Genomic DNA, 24278 nt, shown 5'->3' with positions numbered 1-24278 from the left:
CCAGACAGTGCTAATTATAGCTCCACTTATTTTCAATCCACACAGGTAAAAGATGTACTCGTCTTTCCAAGAGTGACATCAGAGTTCAGATTGTTCACAGTGATCACAACGCTACACGCGGCAATGATGATGAGGAGGATGTTAAAGAGCCTATGGTAAACTTCTTTGTTCTCTGTCTTTGCTTTTGAGATGTTTTTTCTAATAGTTGGGGGAAATCACATTTAGGATGTGATGTAATAACAATGTTTTGTTTTTATACAAGAATGGTCTTGTTCATCGTAGTAATTCTTCAGAAATACTTGGTGTTCCCTCAGGCTCCAAACAGCAGCGAGTCTCCTGGGACATCACGCACTGAACACAGCGACCTCCTGGAAGAGGAGGAGGATGAGAGATCGGACATCAAGGTAAAACTAAAAATGCTTACTCAAAACACTCAAAATAGCAAGAATGTATTATTTTCATCTGTTGTTTATGAGCTAAAATGTGTAAATGTCATGATTTAATTGTGTCTCTGGGCGGCACGGTGGCGCAGTGGTTAGCGCTGTCGCCTCACAACACGGTGGTTCCGGGTTCGAGTCCCGTTCTGTGCGGAGTTCGCATGCTCTCTCCATGTCTGCGTCGGTTCTCTCTGGGTTCTCCGGCTTCCTCCCACCTCCAAAAGCTTCAGGTTGATTGGCTGGTCCCAAATTGCCCGTAGGAGTGTGTTTGTGTGTGTGTGCATGGTTGTCTGTCTTTGTGCGTGGCTCCACGGTGCACTGGTGTTGAGCCCTGAGTGTCCCCCGCTTCACGCCATATGCCAGCTGAGATAGGCTCCAGCTCCCTGTGACCCGCTACGGTGGATAAAGCAGCAGAAAATGAATGAATGAATGAATTCTGTCTCTGCTTCTAACAGGATCCCACCAATGGTTACTACAATGTCCGTGGCCATGATGACCGCAATATCCGCAGTAGTGGGTTCTCTGAGTATGTTCCCAACTCTCGTCCAGTCTACACTCCATCACAGCTACCCTCACCTAGCCCTATTTATGGTCAGCAAGGCACTCAGCCTCGGATCTATGACTTCTCTCACAGATATGCCACCACCACTGCAGGCAGAACCGCATATGAACAGCAGCAAGCTGCCCAGCAGCAGCCTGCCCAGCCCGCCAGTATTTACCCTGCTGATCCCATCTACAGTGGCTCTGCTTACCTACCTGCTACCTACGGTCGTGCCTTCACCAGCTATGTTAAGCCCGCATCTTATGAGAAGGTGGATGCATATGACCAATCGGATCAGGCCAGCAAGGTGTCCAGCTCGTCTCGTTTCTCTTACGCCTCCTCACAAGTGTCCTCCCAGCAGTCTGACTATGGCCGACCCTCACAGCGTATGCAAACACATGTTTGAATGGACTAAAAACATTTGAAGAAAGAAGACTACAGGAAAATTGTCACTGCCGCATGCATACGTGGCTGGACTAACATGAACAGAGACTTTCTTTATTCAGACGATCCTTCACGAACGTTGGGACAGTATTTGGAAGGAGTCATGTGATTTAGGTTATGGGATAACCAACCTTTGCCATGATGGCTTGAGGGATCTACAACAAGGCTAACCATCGAGCTCCTGTGTTAGAGAGCTCAGCAGATTGTGATGTGCAAGTAACACTTGTGAATACGGTGGGATATCTCACGGAGTTACGTCTACATGACAACCATCCAAACCTGTGGGGATATATTGTCAGCGCAAGGACCGATGAGAAAAATAAATCAAATGCATTTCCTGATTTCAGGTGGCAAAGCTGTTAACCTGCCTTCCAGAGTTTACTTTTTGTCAACACCTTGTGTCAAACATGACTTCTAAAATACTCTGTAAGACAATATGACAAGCAAAGAAATATTTGAGGAAAAAAACAGATATGAACAACCTACTGTTGTCTGTAATTTGGTGTTTTGTTGGCATGCGAACGGAATACTAAGCACATTTGTGTCTCTATCATCAACAAAAGACTGAGCTATCCGCAGAGACAGACAAACTATTCTGCACAATTGGCTAGCTCTACTGACCAACAAGTGCTGCAGGCACTGTACTGTATGAAGAGTCTAATTAGTGGTGGAATATGTCTGGCCTGAAGCTTCTTCTGATAATAACCCTTCTGATAATAACAAGTTGGATTCTGCATTGTTAAAGAAGATATGAAGAGAATGTGTATTTTTTGCCTTTATTGTAATGGCGACTAAACGTTAATATTAACTGTGAGTTGTACTATGATGGACATTGGTAGACCATGAAAACCCAAAGATGGTGATAATTTAATGAGAGAGAAAAGAGGGCTGAGATTGAATATTACTGTCCAACCCCTGGTACTGTTTTCTGATTGTAAAATGAAGAGGAAGGCTATTACCAGAACAATCAAAAGTGGCGTTTTCTGAAGGGGGAAAATCGTGAACTTGAAATAAACTTGAATGCAGTGTGAACTTCAGGTGAGGAAAGAAAGTCCTAATGAGGACAACACACTCAAGTTTTACAACGCAATCAAATTGTCTCATATGTTTACAAGAAACAGTACTACCCTAAAACACTGTACAAATATCTGTACAAATGGCTGAGCCCATTCTTTCTCTCTGTTGCATGCAAATGACGTGTCTAGTGAAAATCTTCAGCGTTTGTATTCATGTCCATTTCATGTTTGAGACATTGGTTTCTTGACCTGGTCCAGTCGCATTCCAGTTCCTGGTTGTTTCAGTATGGATGCCTGTACTGCCATTTGTCTAAAAAGTGGTTAGCAGCCACCCGATAAGCAAATGTTACTGAAAGTGAGTAGGCAAACATCATTGCTTGTCTTTATTTTTATAATTTATATATGCCTTAATGTACAGTGTGTAAGCTGCTCTACTGTAAAGTACCTTTATATGCATAACGTATCTATCTTGGTTGATTTATTTAGGCCCACAGATTTTTTTGTCTACGTTGTTCATCAATCATTGAATGCTGTTGCTTTTTTTTGGAACACAACTAATTGCCATTTGCTTATTATTTTAAGAATTATTAAGAATTTTCTTTGCTAAATATGAGCTATTGTTGCTTGTACCTTTGTACACATATTTATATTTAAATAAAACCATTTCCGATAAACAACTGGCTGCCATGAATCCTAAGTGTTCAGCCCCGTGAGCTGCTTCATTGGGCATGGGAAACAGTGACAAACTAAGCTTTCCATGTAGCAACAATGATGAATACATAAATTAGCAGCACTGTCTATGTTGATTTTCCTATTCCCCCAGTGGTGCGCTCCTTTTAATGAAGACAGATGAGATTGTAGAACTCCCACTGTATGTGTATCCACCTCCTGAAGTCAGCATGCCCATATTGCGGGGTAATAGGATAGAGCTGTGACAAAGGTGGGTATTTGTCAATGAGTTTGTCATATCACCTCCATTCCCTTGGTAGGCATGCTGCTCTCAACAGGGAGGAGAAGTACATCCTCATTACAATTCGACTGTGAAAAGGGACAAGGTCTCACAAGAAACACATTTATTATGCACTACATAATACAAAACAAGACCTCATCAGACATAAACAATACAGGTAGTGCAATTGGGTATTCAGGGATAAGATGAAGAATGTTTTTTATTATCTTGAATTATATAAAAACATAGAAATACACACAAAATAAATTTTAAAAAGTATACCATCTGAATTAGTCACAATGTACAAATTTGATGAAACTGCTTTTCGAAATTGTAGCCTCTTCCCTCTACGGCAAACATTTACACTTTGTTAAAAGCTATTTTTCCTCTTCAATAAATAGTACTTATGCAAAGCTTTAATTATCCAGGATAAAGCATTTCAAGGATAAGTCGGGGATAAAGGAAGACAGATTAAAAAGAAACCATCCAGTGAAATCTTTGACTGAGAAGTTAATCAAGACCAGAGAGAGGACTCTCTCACTGGGTTAGAAACTCATTGTCTTTCTCTGGCAGCTAGTGAGAACTCGATGGTTTACTGGCTCTCTGGTGCGTGCCATTAAAAAACAAACAAACATTACAAGTTTAACTAAAGGCTAAACTAGAAAGCAGTTGCAAAAATGCAACAGGATATAACTATTGACATCAAACTTCGGTAAGTAATTCACAGACTGGCAACAGCAATAAGCATCTGTAAATATATAATTCAAATACTGAACCCTGTTAAGAACATTCATCCACCCATGTATAAAAGACCAATTTGGGATTGCCAAGTCACCTGTATCGTCTTTTGGACAGTGAGAAGAATCTGTAGTAACTGGGGGGAATCCAGAAAAACATGGGGAGAACATCCACTAAAACGAAGAAAACTTTGGTCTGTGAGCACTAACAAGAATCACTATGATGTTTTAACCAACAGACTACTTGGTTCGATTCACATAGATGCTGGTGTAATAGTGGATAATAGATAAGAAGCTGATCTTTTACAGGGAACATCATAACACTTTCAGGTGAAAGAGGTTAGCTAAAGAAAATATTAATTCAAGATATCAATTAGCTTAAGGGAAAGAAAAGATATGAATTAAGAAAAGGCGAAAGACAGTAATAGTACGATAGTAAGTAATCCCCCTTTTTCCGGAGTGTAACACTGGCTATTTTCCAAGGCAAAACAAGGGGCTTTCAGAGATTGATTAATACATTTTCAACTTTCAAGGCAGATACTGGTTTTAATTCATTTTAGTGTTATATGATAATGCCCCTGCATAATTTCTTTCCCGTTCTATTGTTTTTTTCTCTTAACTTCGGTTATCATCTCATGGTAATGCAGATGTCTCTACAAGTTGATGTTTACCCTTTGCTGATAAGAACTGAGACTAATGGCGCCCTGGCAGATGGGTAGATAAAAATGCTTTAATCAGTCCAAAAACCTATGCAATGCTTTAGAAAATGGCCAGCATTGATGTATCAGTGTTCTGCAGCAAATAACTGTAAAATGGTGTTATGTTTTGCTACGATACCAGATAAATAAAATAATTTATAGTTATCTGCACCATGAGTCCACTGGCAAATGCAACGTTTGCTGCTGCTTGTGGGGATAAGGGTCACCTCCTGTTTAGAAATACAAGGTAGACCAGCTTGAAGCACAATTACTTTGTCAAAGAGGGACATCATGCTCACAAACAAATGTAAAATGCAACCCTAACTGTATTCCACAAATAGCCTAAAGCTACACTTTATATAAAAACATGGAAAAAGAGATAATTCTCAGTAAGATGTATTGATCTAAGAATATTCATATTTCAATGCATACACTGAAGATCTATCCGCCAATGAAATATGCTGGTAAATTTATAAATTAATTTACCCGATAAAAGGCACAGTGCTGTTTTACACCTTTACAAACTCTTTGAAACACAACTTCCTGGGGTCTATGTGTATATGTGTCATATTGGGAATAATGTGTTGGTAACCAAATGGAGTGCTTTAAATTATTCATGTAAGTAACTAGGCCCAGGCAACAGTGTCCAGTCTGCTCTAAATGAATGACTTGGAGAGACATGTCCTGAATCAGACCAAATGTTCCATCTCCAATATTTTTAGCAATGTGACATTTGTTTCCCTCCCTGCACCCCTCTCCGTTTCATGTAACACCATCAAATTCCTGTTTCCTGCTTGATCCATTTTACCAGTTTGGTAACTCTTGTGTAGACACCAGGCTTGTCCCGACGAGCACAGCCCTCTCCCCAGCTTACGATTCCAGCCTGAAACCACTTCCCACTCTCCTCGAAACACACCAGCGGGCCTCCAGAGTCTCCCTAGCAACAACAGTCAGGGGGAATGTTATTACATTGGGTCGGGATGTGTCATAAACATAATTGCATGGTTGTGAATACCCATCCAAACAACTCCTTTGGATGGAGAGCTTGTTGCATGCTCTCACCTGGCAGGCATCAACTCCTCCAGCCAGGAATCCACTGCAGAGCATTCTGGAGGTGACTTGGCCCTCCGTGACTACGTTACATACTGTATCATTGATCACTTTCACTGAAGCCTTCTGTAGTATCTGTGCCTTTTGACCTTCAAGGCAAAAACAAAAGGGGTCAGTGCTCCATCTGTGTTTGTCACCAACAACAAAAGGGTTAATGGACTGGATTTGTGTTAGTTGATGAAGGTTTAAGAGGCTTCCCAGGACAGCCAATGCCTGTCTTGATATACGGATATATGGAAGAAGACTTAATGGAATAGAACAGATTAGGAAAAGGTGAGGAAATAGAGGGAAGGATGAGGAGTGGAAGAAGTATGTCATGATGGGGGAGATACAGAAATGGGAGGGACATTAAAGGAAAGAAAGAAGATCGGATAAAGTGAAAACAAGATGAAGGGAGAAGAAGGGAGCATGCAGGGAGAGGAGCATGAAGGACAGAGATGAATAGATAATTGTGAGAAGGATGGGGGAGGAGTGGGATGCTTTAATTTTGATGCGAGTGGGATATGCAAAAAAGGAAAAGCACAATTGTAGAGTGGGTCACGCATAGCGGGAATGTTGAAAATGAATACAGTAATCAGTTATGATAAAAATAAAAGAACATGACTGCAGTTCTAGTTCTAATCACCAACTCCTGCATACCTCCTTCTCGGAGCGCGCCCCAGCCTGTAACCCAGCAGGACATGCCTGCAGGGAAGATGTGGGAGGAAGACGGTAGGCAGATTGGTTGGATGGTGTTGGTGAACTCCAGTGGCTTGTTGAGCTCCAGTAGTGCAATGTCATAGTCAAAGGTCATCTGGTTGTAATCTGGGTGGGGGATGATTCTCTTCACTGCGCGCTGCTCTACACCGTCAGGCTTGTACTGGTCCTGCATGCCACTGTAGGTTTGCCAGTTGGATGCAATGCGGTTGCTGCAGTAGCATATATATATATCCCATAATGGGGGTAAAAGTTATATTTATGCACAAATGGGGTGAGATTGTAGATACAATATCACTAACATATGTGTAAGATGACAGGAAGAAGAAGATTAAGATCAACCTTTATTAATCCCCTTAACGGGGAAATAACTTTTTTCACTCTACTGTATACATGTCTTTGTGTTACATACAGGTATATATTTATGCAGACCCCTGAAACACACAACACAAAAGGGGCCTGCGAGCATGCAGTTAGTGAACACAGCACAACAGCACAATTGAACACAACAGCTTTGTAAAATATTGTACACTAAGCTTACAATTTTTGTTGAGTGTGGGTGTCTGCTCATATACTAACCACAAACCAGGTCCTCACTGACAATCTGACTGTTATACAGTAAGCAACAAATGAAGTTGTTAATTTAGAAAATACCTGACTGGATTGCATCACTGTAAATAAATAAATAAATAAATAAATAAATAGACAGTTCTTCCATTTAAATAAAAGCACTTTGTATGTCTACTATGAACACTAGTTGTGAATCTGACCACATTTCCTGCCCAATAACAGTTAAATGAGGTTTGGGTCGAAAATCAAGGCTGGTGCTCCACCTACAGGGCACTCTGATGAATACAACGCCATGCTTTCAGGGGCGAGATGTAAATTCAGCCACCCCAAGGTAATTCTAATTTAACTACATCACCAGGGGCTAATTTTCAGCCTTTGCAATTTGTATATAAATGGCCCTCTGTTGTGTACAGTTAGACACGCAGAATGTGTGTGAAAGTTTGCGCAAGTCAAAATAAATTGTGAAATAATGTGATGAATAATAAAATATAAGGAAAACAATAACAGTTTATTAAAGAAACGGAATCAGAGGCGATGTGTTACATATCACATAAAGTACAGTCCTGATAAATGCATGCATACGAGTGCCAGCTGAGACTCACGCGGGGCTGTTGGTGACAAAGCAGTGGGCAGCCGAAAGCAGCCACCGATCACTTATGATTGAGGCGCCACAAACGTGTCCGTAGGTCAGGAAGTGAAGGCTGACCTGCCAGGGCCACTCTCCCAACTCAGCGTTCTGCCCGCCCACGATGCGATTCAGCTTATAGGGCCTGGTGCCGCAAGCTGACATTGAAGAAAAAAGTATAATGAGAGAGGAGGGCCATTAGATAGTTGAATGCAAACATTTGGTGAAACTGACATGATCGATCAGAGTGGAAAAAAACCCAAAATAAAATATCAGAGAATTAGATTAGCGGTGCCATCATAATGCTGGCCTTGGCTGTGAATGCCATGATAACGCTTTGAATTGTAATGAGGCACGCTGACATATTAGCTGATCAAAACATAAAGGGGAAAAAACACAAACGCCCCGAGGCTTAAATGAAGGAAAAAACAAAAACTTCAGAGATGACAAGAGCTGGTTTCAAAGAAGAAATAAATAAATAAAGCCGTCAAGGCCTCAGGCTCTTTTCTAACAGACATTCCAGCATTCTGCTCCTCCAGCTATTTTATAATCTACTTGGATGACATTGAAGAGATAAGAATCACTTTCGGCTGTTTTTTAAGATTTTACATTCTGACTAATTTTTCTTACCACAGCCGGCCTCATCCGATCCATCGGAGCAGTCGTTGATCCGGTCACATTCGGCATTCACCTTATTGACACATTCGCTGTTCTTACACTTGAAGCTGAAGTCAGAGCAGATTCCTGGGGCTACAACGGCATGGAGATGGCTCTCAAAATCAAAACACAGCCCTAATTTAATTCAAAGCACTTGAGCATTACTAACCTTTGTTAGTAAAATACTAGGCAATCAGAGGCTTCAAAGTGAGCCGTAAGTGCACAGTGAAAAGTGATTGAGGAGCAAATGGCATTGATTCTGGATATTGATTAGGGTTGAGGTCCAATATGCCTCTTTATTCACAGAGGTGAACATTGAACGGGTTGTGCCCGTAGTAGTCGTGACCACAGGTATACTTAGAATCGCAACTGAAAGTGAAGAACCAAATAAAATTGTTGAATTTAATGAAGAGAAATTTTTTTAATTTTTGTGAAGCATCTCACAGAAATTAACAAATTAATGAGTGTGTGACGAGATAGAAGTTCATTCATTGTGTAATTATGTAATACATTTACAAATCATGACAGAATTTTTCTTTCAAATGGAGCACAAGCTGCATAGGGTATAAATGCACCACTTACACGATTTACAAGAGGCCTCATCACTTCCATCCTCACAGTCCTTTTTCTCGTCACACACCACATCCTGAGGCAAACACATTCCATCACCACAGCGCCACTCATTTTCCTCACAACCTGGGGCCAGAGAAAGAAGTTAATGAAGAAATAATAAAAGAATTAAGGTTAAAACAATCAAAAAATTGCTACACACATGCCAGAAGTCAGTGGCCATAGCCTTAGAATCAGATGTCTAATTTTTTGTATTAAACACAGCATTATTGTGTTTGTGCCTCTTGAACTACTTACTGCATTGTTCCTCATCGCTCCCATCGCCACAGTCATTGACGCGATCACACACCCACAGTTTTGGCTTGCACAAGCCATTGGAACAGGAAAACTGGTCCTTCTCACACCCTGGGGGTTTTGTAATGACGTGTTAAACAATACAACAGAACAACATCACAACTCATGTACTGCCTCTTGGTACATTGAAAGATAATAATCACAAAAATGAATGTCTGGATTACTAAAACAGTTTAACTATTTTGGGAAATATAGATCAGAATGATGCTAGTTTCATGTTAGTTGATGAATATGAGGCATCAACCAATGAAAAGTCAGCTTAGCTTAACGTGAGGACTGGATATAGCCAGACCGGCTCGGGCAGGAGGTATCAGTATCCAATTCAGTTTTGTAAAAGTCACAGATTAACATATTCGGTCATTTCATAAATTCATACAGAAAAATTGTGTTTTATGAGTTTGGGCTTTTATTTTCATGTTTTTATGTGCAATTATCCACTACCAGCCTTGGAAACAGTCTTCATATTTCCCCCTATCTCTTCTTTATGCTAAGCCAACTGGCTTCTTTTGGCTCCAGTCTTAGATTTAATGTGCAGTCATCAGAGTTGTATTGATCTTCATATCCACCTCTTGTCGAATAGTAGCGTAAGAGTATTTTCTAAAATGTCGAGCAAATGCCTTAAAGTACTAGAGACAAGGATAGGACACAAAGAAGAGGGGGAAAGACAGAAAAAGTATGTCTTGGTGGAGGGCAACTCACGACATTTCATCTCGTCACTCATGTCCCCGCAGTCGTTCCAGCCATCACACTTGAGATCATTCGAAATGCAGATGCCAGATCTACAGGCAAAACTTTTGGGGCAAGCTGAAGGAGGGAGCAAAGAAGAGAAGTGAAGTAGACAATGATGACGAGGCAAAAGAGAGGGAGTGACAATGTATGTTTGCAGCATCCATCATACTGCCAATGCTTGTCCCTGTTGATCGGAGCGATTACAAATCCATTTTAGTCAAACTGGGAGGTATCATAAAGAGTGGGCGGTTTTGAAAATAGAGTGCTTCTGACAGACAGTGGCAAATAAAATGGACCCAATAAACACTCTCTGGTGATTAGTCTAGCTCTTGAGTTTCACTGCCACTGTTTCTGAGACTGCCACTTAGTGGCTCTATTTGTCTGTCAGTCAGCTCCTGTCTCATAGTTTCTCCGACTATACCACGGTACTCCTGTCTCACGGTAAGCTGTGAGTGTCAAAGTCACGTTGACACATTTATCCATCTCGTAAAAAGCAGAGTAAATACAGGTTGAAGACTTTAAAACTCACGGTTTGAAGGATCGAAGGCGCTGTACACAGCACTGAAGCCTTTATCAGCATAGGACTCATCAGAGTGAAAAGTCACTTCAAGGACATTGCTAGTACTGGTCAGCGCCAAGGAGGACATTTCTCCACAATACCTGGTATAGAAAAAATTTTATTTATTACAACTTCAACTTCAACTTCTGTTATCGTAGCATTTATGATATGAATGAACTCAATAAAGTAACTGTAAAGCAATAAAAAAAGATTTTAAAAATTACATCACTTTATCGATAACTGTAACAGACAAGTTTTCCATGCAACGACTGTTCAGTGACATCATATTAATCTCTTGAAGACAAAACTGAAACCAAGGAAACCTAAAATGTGAATATTGGTACAAATGAAAATAGTGTCAATACATTAAAGGTTTAAAGTTTGACCAGGATGTTTGACTAGGACGGACGTTTGTGATGAGTGTTCAAAGGTATAATTTTGTATATATCTCATATCTTACTTGGTATCCATAACCATCACATAGTCTTTGTGACACACACTGATGTCCACCCCAGGCTCTTTCATCCGAAACATGTTGAACTTCACACGAACCTTCTTTCCAGGAGGGGCCTACAGCACAGAGGAGGTGGTTATCCACCATACATGTCACTCCTCCACCCAAACACAAGGACATGTGTCACATTTAAAATGTAAGCAGGCAAGTTGCAACATGCCACACAGGTCGTGGGTGCACAAAGAAATGTGTACTCGGACACATTCCAAGGGCCTTCACATCAGCTAACAGAACCAGCACACAAAACACTGCAGCTCAGCTCGAGCTGCAGCAAAAACAGCAGACTGACAGATGAAGATAGAAGAGGTACTGAACGGCTTGGCTTCTACAGCGCTGCCTCAGCATTTCTCTCGTGGCAAGCAGACGATGGAGGAAGAGAAAGAGGAGGTGGGTAGAGGGGTTTTAAGGTAGAGGAGTAAGAGCAGTAGTGTTACAAACCCTGATGGTCCACTTGCAATCCACAGCAGGAGGGTAGAAGCTGGGGTGAAGTGGGGATGTGAAGACTCCTTCGCTTTGAGTGAGGACGCCACCACAGGTTTTAACTGAAATCATTTAGGTACATATGTGGCTTCGTATATACACACGGAATGAGTATAAACAGAATTAATGAAATGTAGTTCTAGTGCAGAACACAGCTGGAAAATGGATGATGTTTCATTACTCATGTTTTAATTGGAAAAGAGGTTCATGCTTAATGAGGCGAAGCAAATTGTACTCAGTTGATTGAAATCCGCTAAATTTACTGCTGCTAGAATTGACTAAATCCTACACAGTGGATGTGTAAGTGCTGTGAATGTCATCATTACCTTTAGACATGGGTATGGAAACGTACTCTGCCTCAAAGCCAGGCCTCTGAACGACACTGTCTGTGATGAAGTTAATCAGCATAATGTTGCCGGATGACACCACCCCCAGCGGATTGGAAGGCGGCCTCTGACCGCACTTCCTGCGTGAGAAGATCAAGCGTGATTAGAAAATGATGAAAAAAGCAGCAGATTGTAGTTGATGAAGAATAGCAACAGTGAGTCATAAGTTTAATGTCGGATGCATTTAATTCAGCTGAATACAAATTTCAATTCTTTTTAGTCATTAAGCAGTAAAACATCAATTCAGCACAAAGTTTTAAATTCTTGAAAAGAAATCAATAGATATATGAAGTGTGGTACAGAAGGAGATAAATAAGAAGAGATCTGCCAGCTCTAGATAGAAATTGCTTAGGTGGAGTTTTAAAAGTCAAACATTAGGTATATTAGTGAAACGTTGCACAATACTTTCACATCTAGTAGAATAATGCTGTATAGAATACTATATTATGGCTCACATAAAACCTGTGTCACCTTGGATAAAGCTGATTGCTCAATAATGTTATACAAATTTTATGAATCGCTTGGTAATGCATATTTGTTTGGCAATGATTCCTTAGCTTGAAATAGCCTGCAGCTACAATTGGTGTTGCATTCAGGAGCCTGTACAATCTCAGATACATAGCCCTCCCCATAGTCAAAATGCAATTACACACAGTGGGGTTGACAGACTCAGTTTGGCACCCATGACAAATTTGAAAGGAGAGGTCTTTTTGAGCCAACGCAATCTCACTTAGGTCTCACAAAGTTAACAATGAAATGCGACATGCAGTGCTAAAGGCTTCAAGGCTAAAGAAAAGTTGTGATCACAAACCCAGTGAAATAAATCAAGTGGAACATTTTTTTCACCCACATCAAAAACAGTGTTAACTCCAAAATCCCCCTGCAACTTTTCACTCAAATACAAAGTGGTTTCTGATAGTTGCCCTTCAGTAATGTGTACACCTTTATCTCCCCTCTCTCTGATCACTGACAGGAAATGAGACAAATGTTATGCTTGAGTCCCATCAAACAACCCCTGTACCAATGTCCAAGGCAAGATAAGAATATGTTTTCTGTAAAATTGTGTAATTTGATGGACTGCAGGTTGTGCTGTATGTACAGTAAAATTACTAAATTTAATTCAAATAAATTCCTCCTGGGGGGTGTGATAATACAGAGTGTATATAGCTTAATGGTAAAAACCAATTCCAGCAGGTAAAGACCACACTCATATATATATACACACTATATATTTTATATACAGACACAAGAGTTTAGAACATTCCATTGTAAGAAATCACTTCAAGACATGGAAAAATACCTTTCACAACCTCATGACTTACTCTGTGATGGCCTGAGAATCATCTGGACTCAAGGAGTCAAAGATGGAGACAAAGTCATCAGAGCAGTCGTCCTCAATGTGGAAGAATGGGAAAGTGACAGATATGGCGTTGTTCTCTGCAGTTCGGATTTGCCACTGACACCTAGACTTGGGTGGGTAACCTCTGGGATACCCTGGTGACACAAATTTCTTTGGCGTTCCTTCTGCCTCCAGACGGTAGAAACACTCTTCTGGGAACGACAGCATTGGTTTTGTCATACAGTAAACACACACACACACACACACACAATACTAATAATTGTCAGGTTTGGTACCTACATTTCATTTTCTTACAAATACTGATGGTAATCATTACATGTTCCAATTGTGAAGGAATAGAAGCAATAACACAAATACGTAACACATTTGACTGCAATGTACGTTTGTCCATCATTATAGCTACAGATGTATTTAGAGGACAATTAACCTAAGGATAGCACAGCGGTGTAGTCCTCTCAAGTGTATAATCACTAGAGTGTCAAAGTGTCAGACACAGTGACACACACACACACACACACACACACACACACACACACACACACACACAATGAGACACACACACAGGCTTGATAGGCTTCCTGACCAGAGCAGCACGTGTAGATGTGAGCATCTAGCCAGCTGGAAAATTACAACGGCAAGTGACTGAAATTGAACACGTTGTACTCACGGGCTGTGGGGTTCCTGGCCATGCGAGGATCTGTGGCTGGAGATGGAGAATGGGGGGGGGGGGTATAGCAGAGAAATGGGAAAAGTAAGAATGGATTAGTAACATTGGGATGCTGATGGAAATTGAGGCACGAGTCTAAAACATTTACGCTGCACATTTTCTGTTTCATTTCCCTGCAGTTAAAAAGCGACCGGTGATGGTGTGTTGCTCTCTGTTCCATCTCACCTTGCTCTACATTGCCAACATATACATCAGTCACGTCAAATCATGCCAACAGAATCATGTTAAAGAGGACTGAAACCACTCAGTCAAAGGGGCAAACGCTTGGCTGGTGGCTAGGACGTGGACAAATGTAATGTGAATGCTGAAAAGACAGACGGAAGAAAAATGACTGCTTCAAGACGGGCCAGGGCCTTGCTAATAGCATTAGATGAGCCCAACAGCATAAAATGTGCAATCTCAGATGCAACACGAGCAGAAAGGTCTGGCATATCTGTTATCTTATCAGCACAGCTCACTGTGCTCCCATACTACAAATATCAGTGTTAATAGGAGATGACAATGAAATATTCAGATCTGTGTTCACATTACTGTCTCTGATTTTTAAATGTCATCATATGAGGTCAGCCCCCCCACACCTGCCAACACAGGTGGTAACCCACCTGAGAGAGTGATTTCAGTAATTTGGATATCTTTTTGACTTGACACGCTGCGTGTTGCCTTAATGCCGTTCTCCAATGTCTCCAACACCCGCTCTTCTGACATCTCCGGCAAGACCTCCAAGTCTGTAGGTGGAACATCAAACTGGCACCAGTAATAAGCCAGCACACCTTCACTGGTGCAAGCAGAAACGAGAGGGCAGTCAGCAAGAGGACAAGTTCAAGTTCAGTAGAAGAAAAGATTAGTTGTAAGAGTAAGATTTCAGTTCCTCTACACTGCAAAAGACAGTTCTAGTAGTGGCCCCAGGCGTTGGCCAATTTGGTCGATTCCTTTACTTATCAGTGAACTTCACAATTTACTTCAGTGTAATGGTACATATAGAACTTGAATACACAGCAGTGAGTGTGGATTATAGAAATACCTGAATGCAGTGACAACACACTTAGTGTAGTATCTTGTAAGGAATTCATCATTTTTTAAGTTTCTTCCAAGCTGTGAAGACAGAAAAAAAATCCATGTAATATTTTTTTTCCCCACTGAAAAGAAAATGAACACGATTTCCACTTGCCCCCCTAAAGAAAAAAATTCAGAAAGTACAAATTACCATGTTAACATAAAAACTGTCATCCATGAAAAGCTCGCTACAATAGCATTCTCAATTAACTGTCTTGCCTTCAGCTCTAGTGAGATACAAACTATCCCAGACAATACTGCAGTCATGCTTAGAGTTCTTAAATACAGGCTACAACTGAATGTCATGCATTCACATTGTTATTGAACTCAAGAGAAAGTGCATGCTATCAAAAAAAAAAAAAGGAACATGGGGAAAAAGACAGTGATGCAGAGGAATTTTGGTTGAAAGCAGAGAAAAAAACTGACATGATAAGGGAGGAAAATGATTAGTCACAGGAAATAAGTGGTCAGTTATCAGGACTCATCCCAAAATAGCCATGCATAAAGTTACCTAATATATGAACTCATTGTCATTGTGTTAAATCTATTCATCCAGGAAACACAAAGCAGATAAAATAAAAGCATTATCAAGGACCTCACAGACATATGGTGCTAGAGCAGCAGAGTAAATAGTCTGGTAAAAACATAGCATTGGCCTCCATTCAGTCTGAGCACAGCTCTGCTGACTAGACTGAGCTCTACAATTTGTACCTGCTGTTCAAACACTAACCTACTGTATATGTGACCCTATTCCCCAGTGGGACTCTGTTTTGGGAGGAGGAGGGGGTTGCAGCCTCCAGTAAAAAAAAAAAAAAAGATGCTGCTGAAGATATTGCTAATTATGTGGATTGAGAGAAAAAAAAAATTTAAAGAGATTTTTGCATATAATGTCAAACAACATCCTCAACCAAGAGAAAGGAGCCAAAAATGACAGAGGGAAGAGGGAAAGTCATGTTGCTGCATGTCAGACTCACAATCTCCTCCAGTTTTCCTGCCAAATCTCTGAATTCCTTGCTCTCTGTATTCTCCAGCTTTTGGTCATACGATACGCCAGTCAACTTCATGTGTCCACTGAAGACCGGTGTTGATGGGGTCTTCTTCTCACTAAGTGTGCCTTCTGGATCAGCATCTTTAACTTGGAAGAAAGAGGCAGATGAGCCAACTGTTTGATGAAGAGGAGACTTGTTCAAAAAAGGCCTATGAGCAATATTTCAAAACAGTGTGATCTCATCCCAAACAGACAGTCTGGCTCATCAAGCAATTATAACAGCCAGTTGAATCAAGACGCTGTTTATCAGGACTTTAGAGGCCTTTTTATCAGATAAATGTTAAAATATGACAAGAAAATTGTGTCATGGACTGTGACATTTGTCTACTTTGCAGTACTTATAAAGTCGACAGCCTGAGCTGTCAAACAGGCAGACTTTAGTGGTAAATTACAAAGAAGCTACCATCACACTCATATCAAAGCTGGATGATTAATTACTAGTGGAGGTCATCTGATCTATGGTTTGATTTAATTCTATAAAGAACATTTTATTACATACAAAGATGCACAAACAGTCCCAAACGGTTGCTAGATAAGAAAAAAAGCGGTTGCACATCAACTATGTGTTTTTACTATAGAGTGCTAGACCAAATAATTAATTTTGGCACACACCAAAATAAAAAAAAGTGGAAATGTGAGTACTTTGTCCTCCCTTGATTAATTTTTAGATGTGCTACCTTTTGGGACTTTATCCCTATTTTTGATAGTCCCAAACGGTTTTGAGCTTACCCAGAAATGCCAACACCATACTTCAAGTCACTTTTCCCTGGAGCATGCATTGTAATAATGTTCTCAAATACACTCACATACAAACAGCCAAATGAGGAATGCTGCAACAGCCAAGAGGATGAGAATCCCCACAACAACACCAATCACGATCCCGGTCTTCCGTTTCGATGTGGCCTTCTCTTTGTTGGTTAAGAAATCAATCCGCTCATGATTGGTATTACGGCCCTGACGCTAGGAAAAGAGAAAATCACATTCAGTTTATGTTCCATAATTATATATTTCATTCTGAATGATAACAGTTCTGGAAGATAACATTTAGTTCTTTACTATAGAAATAGAAACAGGGGGTAAAGGTTTCCTGCAAGGTGCACTGCATTAAAATGATCAATCGCAGCAAACAACTTAAATTAGAACACCAAATTATCCTAGATTGGGTCATCAGCAGTAGATTTTTGTAACTACATACGGACATTTATTCTCTTTATTCTACACAAAGTTGGTTAGTAAAAGAAATAAGTTTTAAATGAGAAAATTATATCAGCCGCATGCAAAAGTCTTCTTTAAAAGCAGACAAGGTCCCCCAGAGCATTCACACAGAAATGCTGACTGAAAATATGTTTTTTCCAATGATTCAAGTTCAAGTTGAGAGATTCATATTTGAGGAATAGAAAAATAGAAACTATGAAACTGATCTCTGTTATAAATGACTAATAGAAGGCTGAAACTGGGTGAAAAGCCTGAAACTGTGATCAAAGAGTGACAAGTTGAAACAGGCGACATGCATACAAGACCTCTGCAAAACTAGCTCAACCTGTTTAGTAAATGTGACAGTCGTGCACTATCGTATTAAAATGATTGTGAGGTAAACCTCGCAGCGACCATGAAATGGACCCTGTGCCTGTCTGTTGACACTGAATGTGTGTGTCTGTTTTTTAGTGCTTTCAAATGGGCAGGCTGTAACAAAGATTTCAGGCCAGTTAGTAATCAACACACAATGAATTCAGATCCTGCAGCCAATCAGTGAAGAGGCCCAAGTGCCATTAGGGACAGAGAATCGCTTCGGTATTAAATCAATTTGTCAGATGTGCTGCCCCCTAAGATGGGGGCTCAATTACATGAGTCTAGATGATAACTCATGGCAATTAAACCTTATTCTTACCCGGCCTGGGCTTCCACATGCCTCCTAATTGTAATCTCTAACAGCAGTCATGGGCTAGAATGAGCAAAATAATTAGAGATGGGGTCAGCAAGCGCCCAAGGGTCTCAGTCGCTCTGATCACAGCCTAATAAAATCATTAGATGCTCCATCATATCCCATGCTTCACTTTAGATTTCCCATTCTATCTCTTAAAGAGACACCATCAAGTGTTTGAACAATCCAGCCTTTTTTTTAAAGCTCAGAGTACTCAGCTCTTATCATTTTGAGAGGTAGTGTCATCTATCTGACCGTCTTCCAATTTTGAAAATCAACCTGCAGATACAAACTACAAGAAAACAATCTGGGCTGTAGGTTACACAATTGAGACTGCCGGTTAACACTTGAGTGTGCCATGATACTGAATTCACAAATAACAGGGATTTTCTGAGCAGTCAAACCTGCTTGACAAGAGGAAAAACACGTTGATAACAGTAAGTGTAGTTCAAGAAAAAAAAGAGGGTAACCTGGAAACAGAGCTGCTGCTGGTCCTACCTTGAAACAGCTTATTTTTCCTCAGTCAAGACCATCAGCAGGTACAGAATGTAGTACAATGTTCCTGACTTAGCAATACCTACACCCCAGTGCCTAACGCCATCATTTAGGTTTACCTAACTGCAAAATTTTGATTCCTCATGTAATTATATTATCAATGTCCCGTTTAAGACATTTCTCTCAAAATGATAACATTCTGCCTTATTCTCAGTTTATACAGCTTTCCAGATTATTTTTTTTCTTCTGGACAAATGTGAAGTCAGCATTATTCCTCGTGATCCTCTTTTCCTGTTTATCCTAAGTGGCATCAGATGAGGGTGTGGACAAGCTCTCACTTTAGCACAGAACCACATGAAAGACAACCAAACAATCAGACTCTCATTCATGCCTATAGAAATGTACCAGTCACCAACACACATATACTACATGTCCCAGAGAGATCTGAATCCAGAACCTTCTTGCAGTAAAGCTCCATCTCTACTACACCACTGTCTAACCCCTCGAAACATTTTAGTTTGCATCTAATAAATCCTGAATACAGAACGCCCAATTTTCACTTTCTGATATAACTGACAAAAACAATCTATTCTAGTACTAACTAGTATGAATTTTTAATTAATATTGATGGTATATTTATTTTCATGCCACAATTTACAGCTGAAGATATTAACTACTTTTTGCAATTATAAAGTATCCAAGTCAACTTTGACAGTAATTTTTTTTCAACTAACTGACAAGGGGTTTTATATTCATTCTGCATGTCAAAGAAATTGTAACTCAGTTTAACCAAATTTGGAAACACGTTTTTCTCCACGATAGAATCTGAAAAAACTGCAGCATCATGCAAATGTAGAGGAGTAAAATCACAATATTTCCTTCAGAAGTGTAGTAACAATAAGAATTTAGTAAAAAAAAAATTAAAAAATTAAAAGACTCAAGAATCTAAAATTTACTTAAGCACAAGGTAAATGATTTTTGTTGGCACTAGCCTCGAGCTTTTAGTAGAGATGGAAAAATGCTACTGACATACAGTAAAGTCTTCCACAGAAAAATAACCTCACAAAATTCAGATATTTTTCTTTAAACAGTAGTTTTCATTGTCAACTGATGTTGTCTCAAGTGATACTGCCTGAGGCAACATCAGATTTTGTCCAGCTCCCAAAAGAGGAAAAAAAGACCTACGTTTTTGTTTTTCCAAATATGCATACATTTGTAAACAGGAACCAATGCAGTCACAGACTGCAACATCCCGCGACACCCCCGAAATCAAAATTTAACCCTGACCTATTTGCATAGGTCAAAGATCAAAGCTAGTGCTCTGATCTATTGTTATTGATCGAAGCACTAGCTTTCTCTAGCTTTGCTAGCACTAGCTTTGCACCTAGTTTTCTCAAGGTCAAGGTCATAATTTCATTTTCATCCCCTTTGCTGCCCGAGTAATGTGCTTTTTGTTTCTTCTGTCTATCTGCAACAGTTGCGAAGATATTTGGTGGACTAACAGACGAATGGACGGACGGACGAACACACAAACACTGACAATTACATCATCGCTTTGAAGCAGGATGTAATAAGCTTTCTTTAAAACACTAGGAATTAAATGCGTTGTCAGATTTTTCTGTTAAGGAATATCATTGACCTAATTTAGCTGATGTTGATAAGCTTGAAATAAACAACTAACTTTAAGCAACACCTATCCTGTCTGACATTCTGTCCAACGTTTTGAAGCATCAGTTTCAAGTCTCTTCTAAAGAAGAGCAGTCTTGATGCTACTGTAATCCACCCACTGGCCTATGTTAAATTAAATATTTTAAGTTCAAGTTATTGAAAGGGTTGTTCACCGACAACTTGGCATCTTTTTAAAAATGCAAAAAAATTCCATTAAAACGTTCAATCAAGATTTTGACACTGAAACTGCACTCTCAAAAGGTGATAAATAAAATTTACTTGAACACTGAGTCGGGCAAAGTCTGGGCATGAGTCGGGATGTATCCCTGAATGATCTCATGACAGGAGGAATTTTAACCCCATTTCCACTGTGTAGCACCAGCTTGACTCAGTAAAACTTCACTCTGTTTTGTGCGTTTTCAGTTGGTAAAAAAGGATCAGGTTTTCTTTTTTTAGTACGACCTTGGTTGTGGTTCTGGGTGAACCAAGCAGGGAGTAAAAGGTCTCCTGAAATGTTACAGACCCCTGATTGGTCAATGCCTGGCACGCATCCTGCATAGCACAAATCAAAGGCCAAGATGCTCAAACAGCCGAGACTTTGCTCAAAGTTTGTTTATCTTTTCTATTACGGCCACAACAAGAGGTCTGGTGTGTCACTCTGAAAACTACAGAGTGGCAGTTCCATGGGGCGCTCATCTGACCTAAAGCGGCACTATACCACAATGGACAAATACCAGCAGAAAAGTAGCAGACACCATGGCGAGAAGGGTCTAATCTAGAGACAGTACTACGCAGTGGAAATGTGACTTTTGGACTTTTGTCCCAGTTGGTAATTGGGTGTCAGAACCAATAGCCAGGATATCTGCAGTTCCACAGGTGTCCACTTTGGTCAATTTCTGAATCTTTCATGCAACCAAATCCTGCAATAGAATTAAGCAACTCACCATGATTATGAAAGACAGGTGAGTATACATATGATTGAATCTCTGGGACACAGTGAAGGCCACAGCCATCATGAAAAGGTTTAGTTTCCCTACAATCAATATTTGTTGAATTCTTTGTTGTTCACTTTTCATTCTGTTGATCTTTAAATCTTTTTTAGGGAAATAAAATGGTCTTTTTTGAAATTTAAACCTGTTTTCTTTGACATCTTGGTCCATCAAAGGCCAAGAACTGAACAAATCAATAACATGATTAAACTGCGTTTTCTCCAGATTATAAGGGAGCCTGCCAACATAAATGAGAGAGCAAGTGTTGCTTCTCACTTTTAATTCATCTCTCTTATAACCAAAAGTCAAGTAAGTAATCTTTGGTTTTAACCTGGACTTGGATCTGAATTTTCATGGTCATTACAGCTCAATAAATTAATCTCAATACAAGGTTTCCAGCAACTTTAACATATTCAGAATGTTGCCACTACTATACTGACAAAAGAGAGGAAGAAAGAAAGACACATAACTCCAACTCTAAAATCATTACACTTGCTCTCTGTGATTCAGCTGATCTAAATTTCTTGCTTCTAGTATATAAATCTTTTTGGGTTGTAGCATCGAAATACATCTCTAATGTGGTCGTGAAATAAATGAGCCGGGACCCTCAGGACATCTGGGACTGGCCTACTGGCCCTTCCATAAAGTAAAACAAAACATGATTTAGCAGCTTTGTTATCATGCAGCACAGACCTGGAATAACCATCCAGATAATATTAGACCAGCCCTGACTGACCACGTTTAAGTCAAAACTAAAGACTACTTTTACACTGCACACTTCAACCTGTAATGACATGTAATGTCATTTTTAAACTAATTTTAAAGCTCAATTTTAGTTGTTTGATTCCTATGCATCTTCTTTACACTGGATATTTTTAAAGGGGAATCTAGAATATGTGGTGCAGCTTAAATTTTATTCGTGTGTCCTGTAAAGCACTCTGAACTGCTCAGTCTTCGATACATGCTAAACAAATTCAATTGAATTGCCGTGTCTGGTCTCGTACAATGAATTTTCACATTATCAGAGAACGCACTACAAGAATCATGGTAGTTTCATTTTAATTAACACCTATGACTGACATTGTAACATACAATCAAATATCGATGCTTATAGAGATATACTCATGATATTGATTAAATGAATACAGGATTTGTTTGTTGACTATTATTAGATTCTTGTTTAAGTGGTTTCTCGATTTTTAGCTACACTTGAATTTAATGACAGATTTGTATGTTTTTATCAGAGCAAAAAAACAAACAGCATATCCATTTAGAATCTGGCCAGTCCTAAAGCGATTTTATGACTCACAGGGTAACCTCCATCAAGAACTCATGTCTACCATAGAAAACAATATTTAATTACATTTTATCCTACATAGAAATGTCAATTTTCAAGGAATAAACTGTAATGCACATTTTTATAGAGAACTCTGTGAGGAATCTAACATCCACAATGATAACCATATATAACTTTGAAAACAGCTACTTGGCTTCCAACAGCAACTCAAAACTAGTAAATCAAGTAACAAATTATGGCCTTGCATTCCACAGAGTGTCATTCTACATATGGAAAGTTAAGACATTTGTCGAATACCTCAATAGATGAGGTCAGAAAAAAGCTGAGAGATGTATCCAGGCACTGTTTTTTCTCATTAATATCACATAATATCGAGGAAAAATAGTTTGTTTTGCCAGAACTTTGTTACTGTTTGCTCACATTATGAGCGATACACAATCTGGTACACTTTATTCCCTCCAGGGTGAGAACCACTTTACTGAAGCGGTCAAATGAAGGTGGTAAATACTGTAGCTTTTAGGAGCACAGGCCAAGGCGTGATAACTACAGTACAGTACAGTATTACTAAGTTCATTCACAGAGTGAAGTTCAACTTTGGCCACGTGACCCTATTTTCCACCCACATCCTTAACTGGAAAATCATTCACCTCAAGGGAGGCTCACTAGTGCAGCAACTAAAACTTTGAGGACATTTGTGTATATGTGTGATTATTTGTAATATATGTGTGGATGCAGCAGGAGAATTTGACCTAATAGGTTAGAAAAACTGAGTTATTATTTACATCTTATTAACCCCCAGGCCTGCAGAATATCTCGCAAGTAAAAACAATGACTTGTTATGTTAAAAACATTAATGTGACTAATTGGTTGACTGAAAATTACTAAAAATAACTGTTGCAGCTTGTAAACACTGAAGAGTATTATCCTTTGTTATTCAAATGAAATAAATATCTTTTACCAGGAAATAGTTGCTAGTTGTAAAAGCATACACGCACACACACAAGTACACAACTTGAGCTAGTGGGAATTCAATGAGACACAACTGGCTGCAGTTAATATCTACAATAGTTTCTGACTGCAGAAATAAAAACAGCTCTAAGAATCTTCCATCAGACTAATATTAATATTACTAATACCTAATACTACTCCAGTGGTTATAGTTTCTCTCATTCATTCAAACAACAACAAGGGAGGAAACGCCCGTTCCAGGATCAGTGTTGATCCAGGGCGAGGAGCAGAGACCCGGACAGGCTGTGAGAAGAAAAGTCACAAATTATGGTTTCATGAAGGACTGACATTCAAAAAAACTTACGCCGTATTCATATCTGGCGGATTGCATCCTTCAAAAGCTCCACCTGAAGCGCAACAAACAACTTCCCCCTTGTGTCCTGCTACCAACAAGGTGAGCAAATGACAAGTCCTTCGCTCCAAGTACCGACAAACAGACGAGGTGTAATGTTCCAGGTGTCCGGAAAACGTCCGTAATTCTTGTATTAACACGAATTTAAACCGAATTTAAAAGTTTCTTGAACGTCTTCCTCGCACACCCCAGACGGTCACCTGCGATTGAGACCACGCCCCAAATACCTGAAACCCCGCCCTAAATACCTGACTCACCTCAACCGCAGTTTCAGTTGTGAAAGCCACG

At 39.8% G+C, this 24278-nt stretch overlaps 2 protein-coding genes across 5 annotated transcripts in view; one reads left to right on the top strand and one right to left on the bottom strand.

Annotated features, from left to right (window-relative positions):
- kirrel3l (kirre like nephrin family adhesion molecule 3, like) overlaps positions 1–3102 on the top strand; it is a 34262-nt gene extending 31160 nt beyond the window's left edge. For both annotated transcript variants that reach the window (XM_068324517.1, XM_068324516.1), the window contains exons 13-15: positions 46–155; positions 315–404; positions 893–3102. In XM_068324517.1, coding sequence (XP_068180618.1) covers positions 46–155; positions 315–404; positions 893–1384 — 692 coding nt within the window. In that variant the 3' untranslated portion in view covers positions 1385–3102. The remainder of the gene's footprint in view (positions 1–45; positions 156–314; positions 405–892) is intronic.
- A 415-nt stretch (positions 3103–3517) lies between these two features.
- st14 (ST14 transmembrane serine protease matriptase) lies at positions 3518–24184 on the bottom strand. Of its 3 annotated transcripts, none has more exons than XM_068324636.1 (19): positions 23943–24184; positions 17067–17220; positions 16187–16347; positions 15181–15251; positions 14762–14934; positions 14100–14135; positions 13395–13623; positions 12013–12152; positions 11645–11748; positions 11153–11262; positions 10663–10793; positions 10104–10208; positions 9348–9455; positions 9063–9176; positions 8454–8573; positions 7801–7981; positions 6572–6840; positions 5885–6021; positions 3518–5759 (listed from the first exon to the last, which is right to left on the bottom strand). In XM_068324636.1, exons 1-19 carry the CDS (start codon positions 23967–23969, stop codon positions 5598–5600), a joined length of 2532 nt encoding a protein of 843 aa, XP_068180737.1. In that variant the 5' UTR covers positions 23970–24184; the 3' UTR covers positions 3518–5597. The 3 variants fall into 3 exon arrangements, with proteins under 3 accessions (XP_068180737.1, XP_068180738.1, XP_068180739.1); XM_068324637.1 differs by having other exon boundaries at positions 13395–13620; XM_068324638.1 differs by having other exon boundaries at positions 16187–16341.
- Between the last annotated feature and the right edge of the window lie 94 nt (positions 24185–24278).

This window comes from Antennarius striatus, chromosome 9, assembly GCF_040054535.1.
Source record: "Antennarius striatus isolate MH-2024 chromosome 9, ASM4005453v1, whole genome shotgun sequence".
In the NCBI taxonomy this organism is placed as follows: Eukaryota; Metazoa; Chordata; class Actinopteri; order Lophiiformes; family Antennariidae; genus Antennarius; species Antennarius striatus.
The sequence above is the reverse complement of the archived record's forward strand: the minus strand, read 5'-3'. Positions and strand labels throughout refer to the sequence as shown.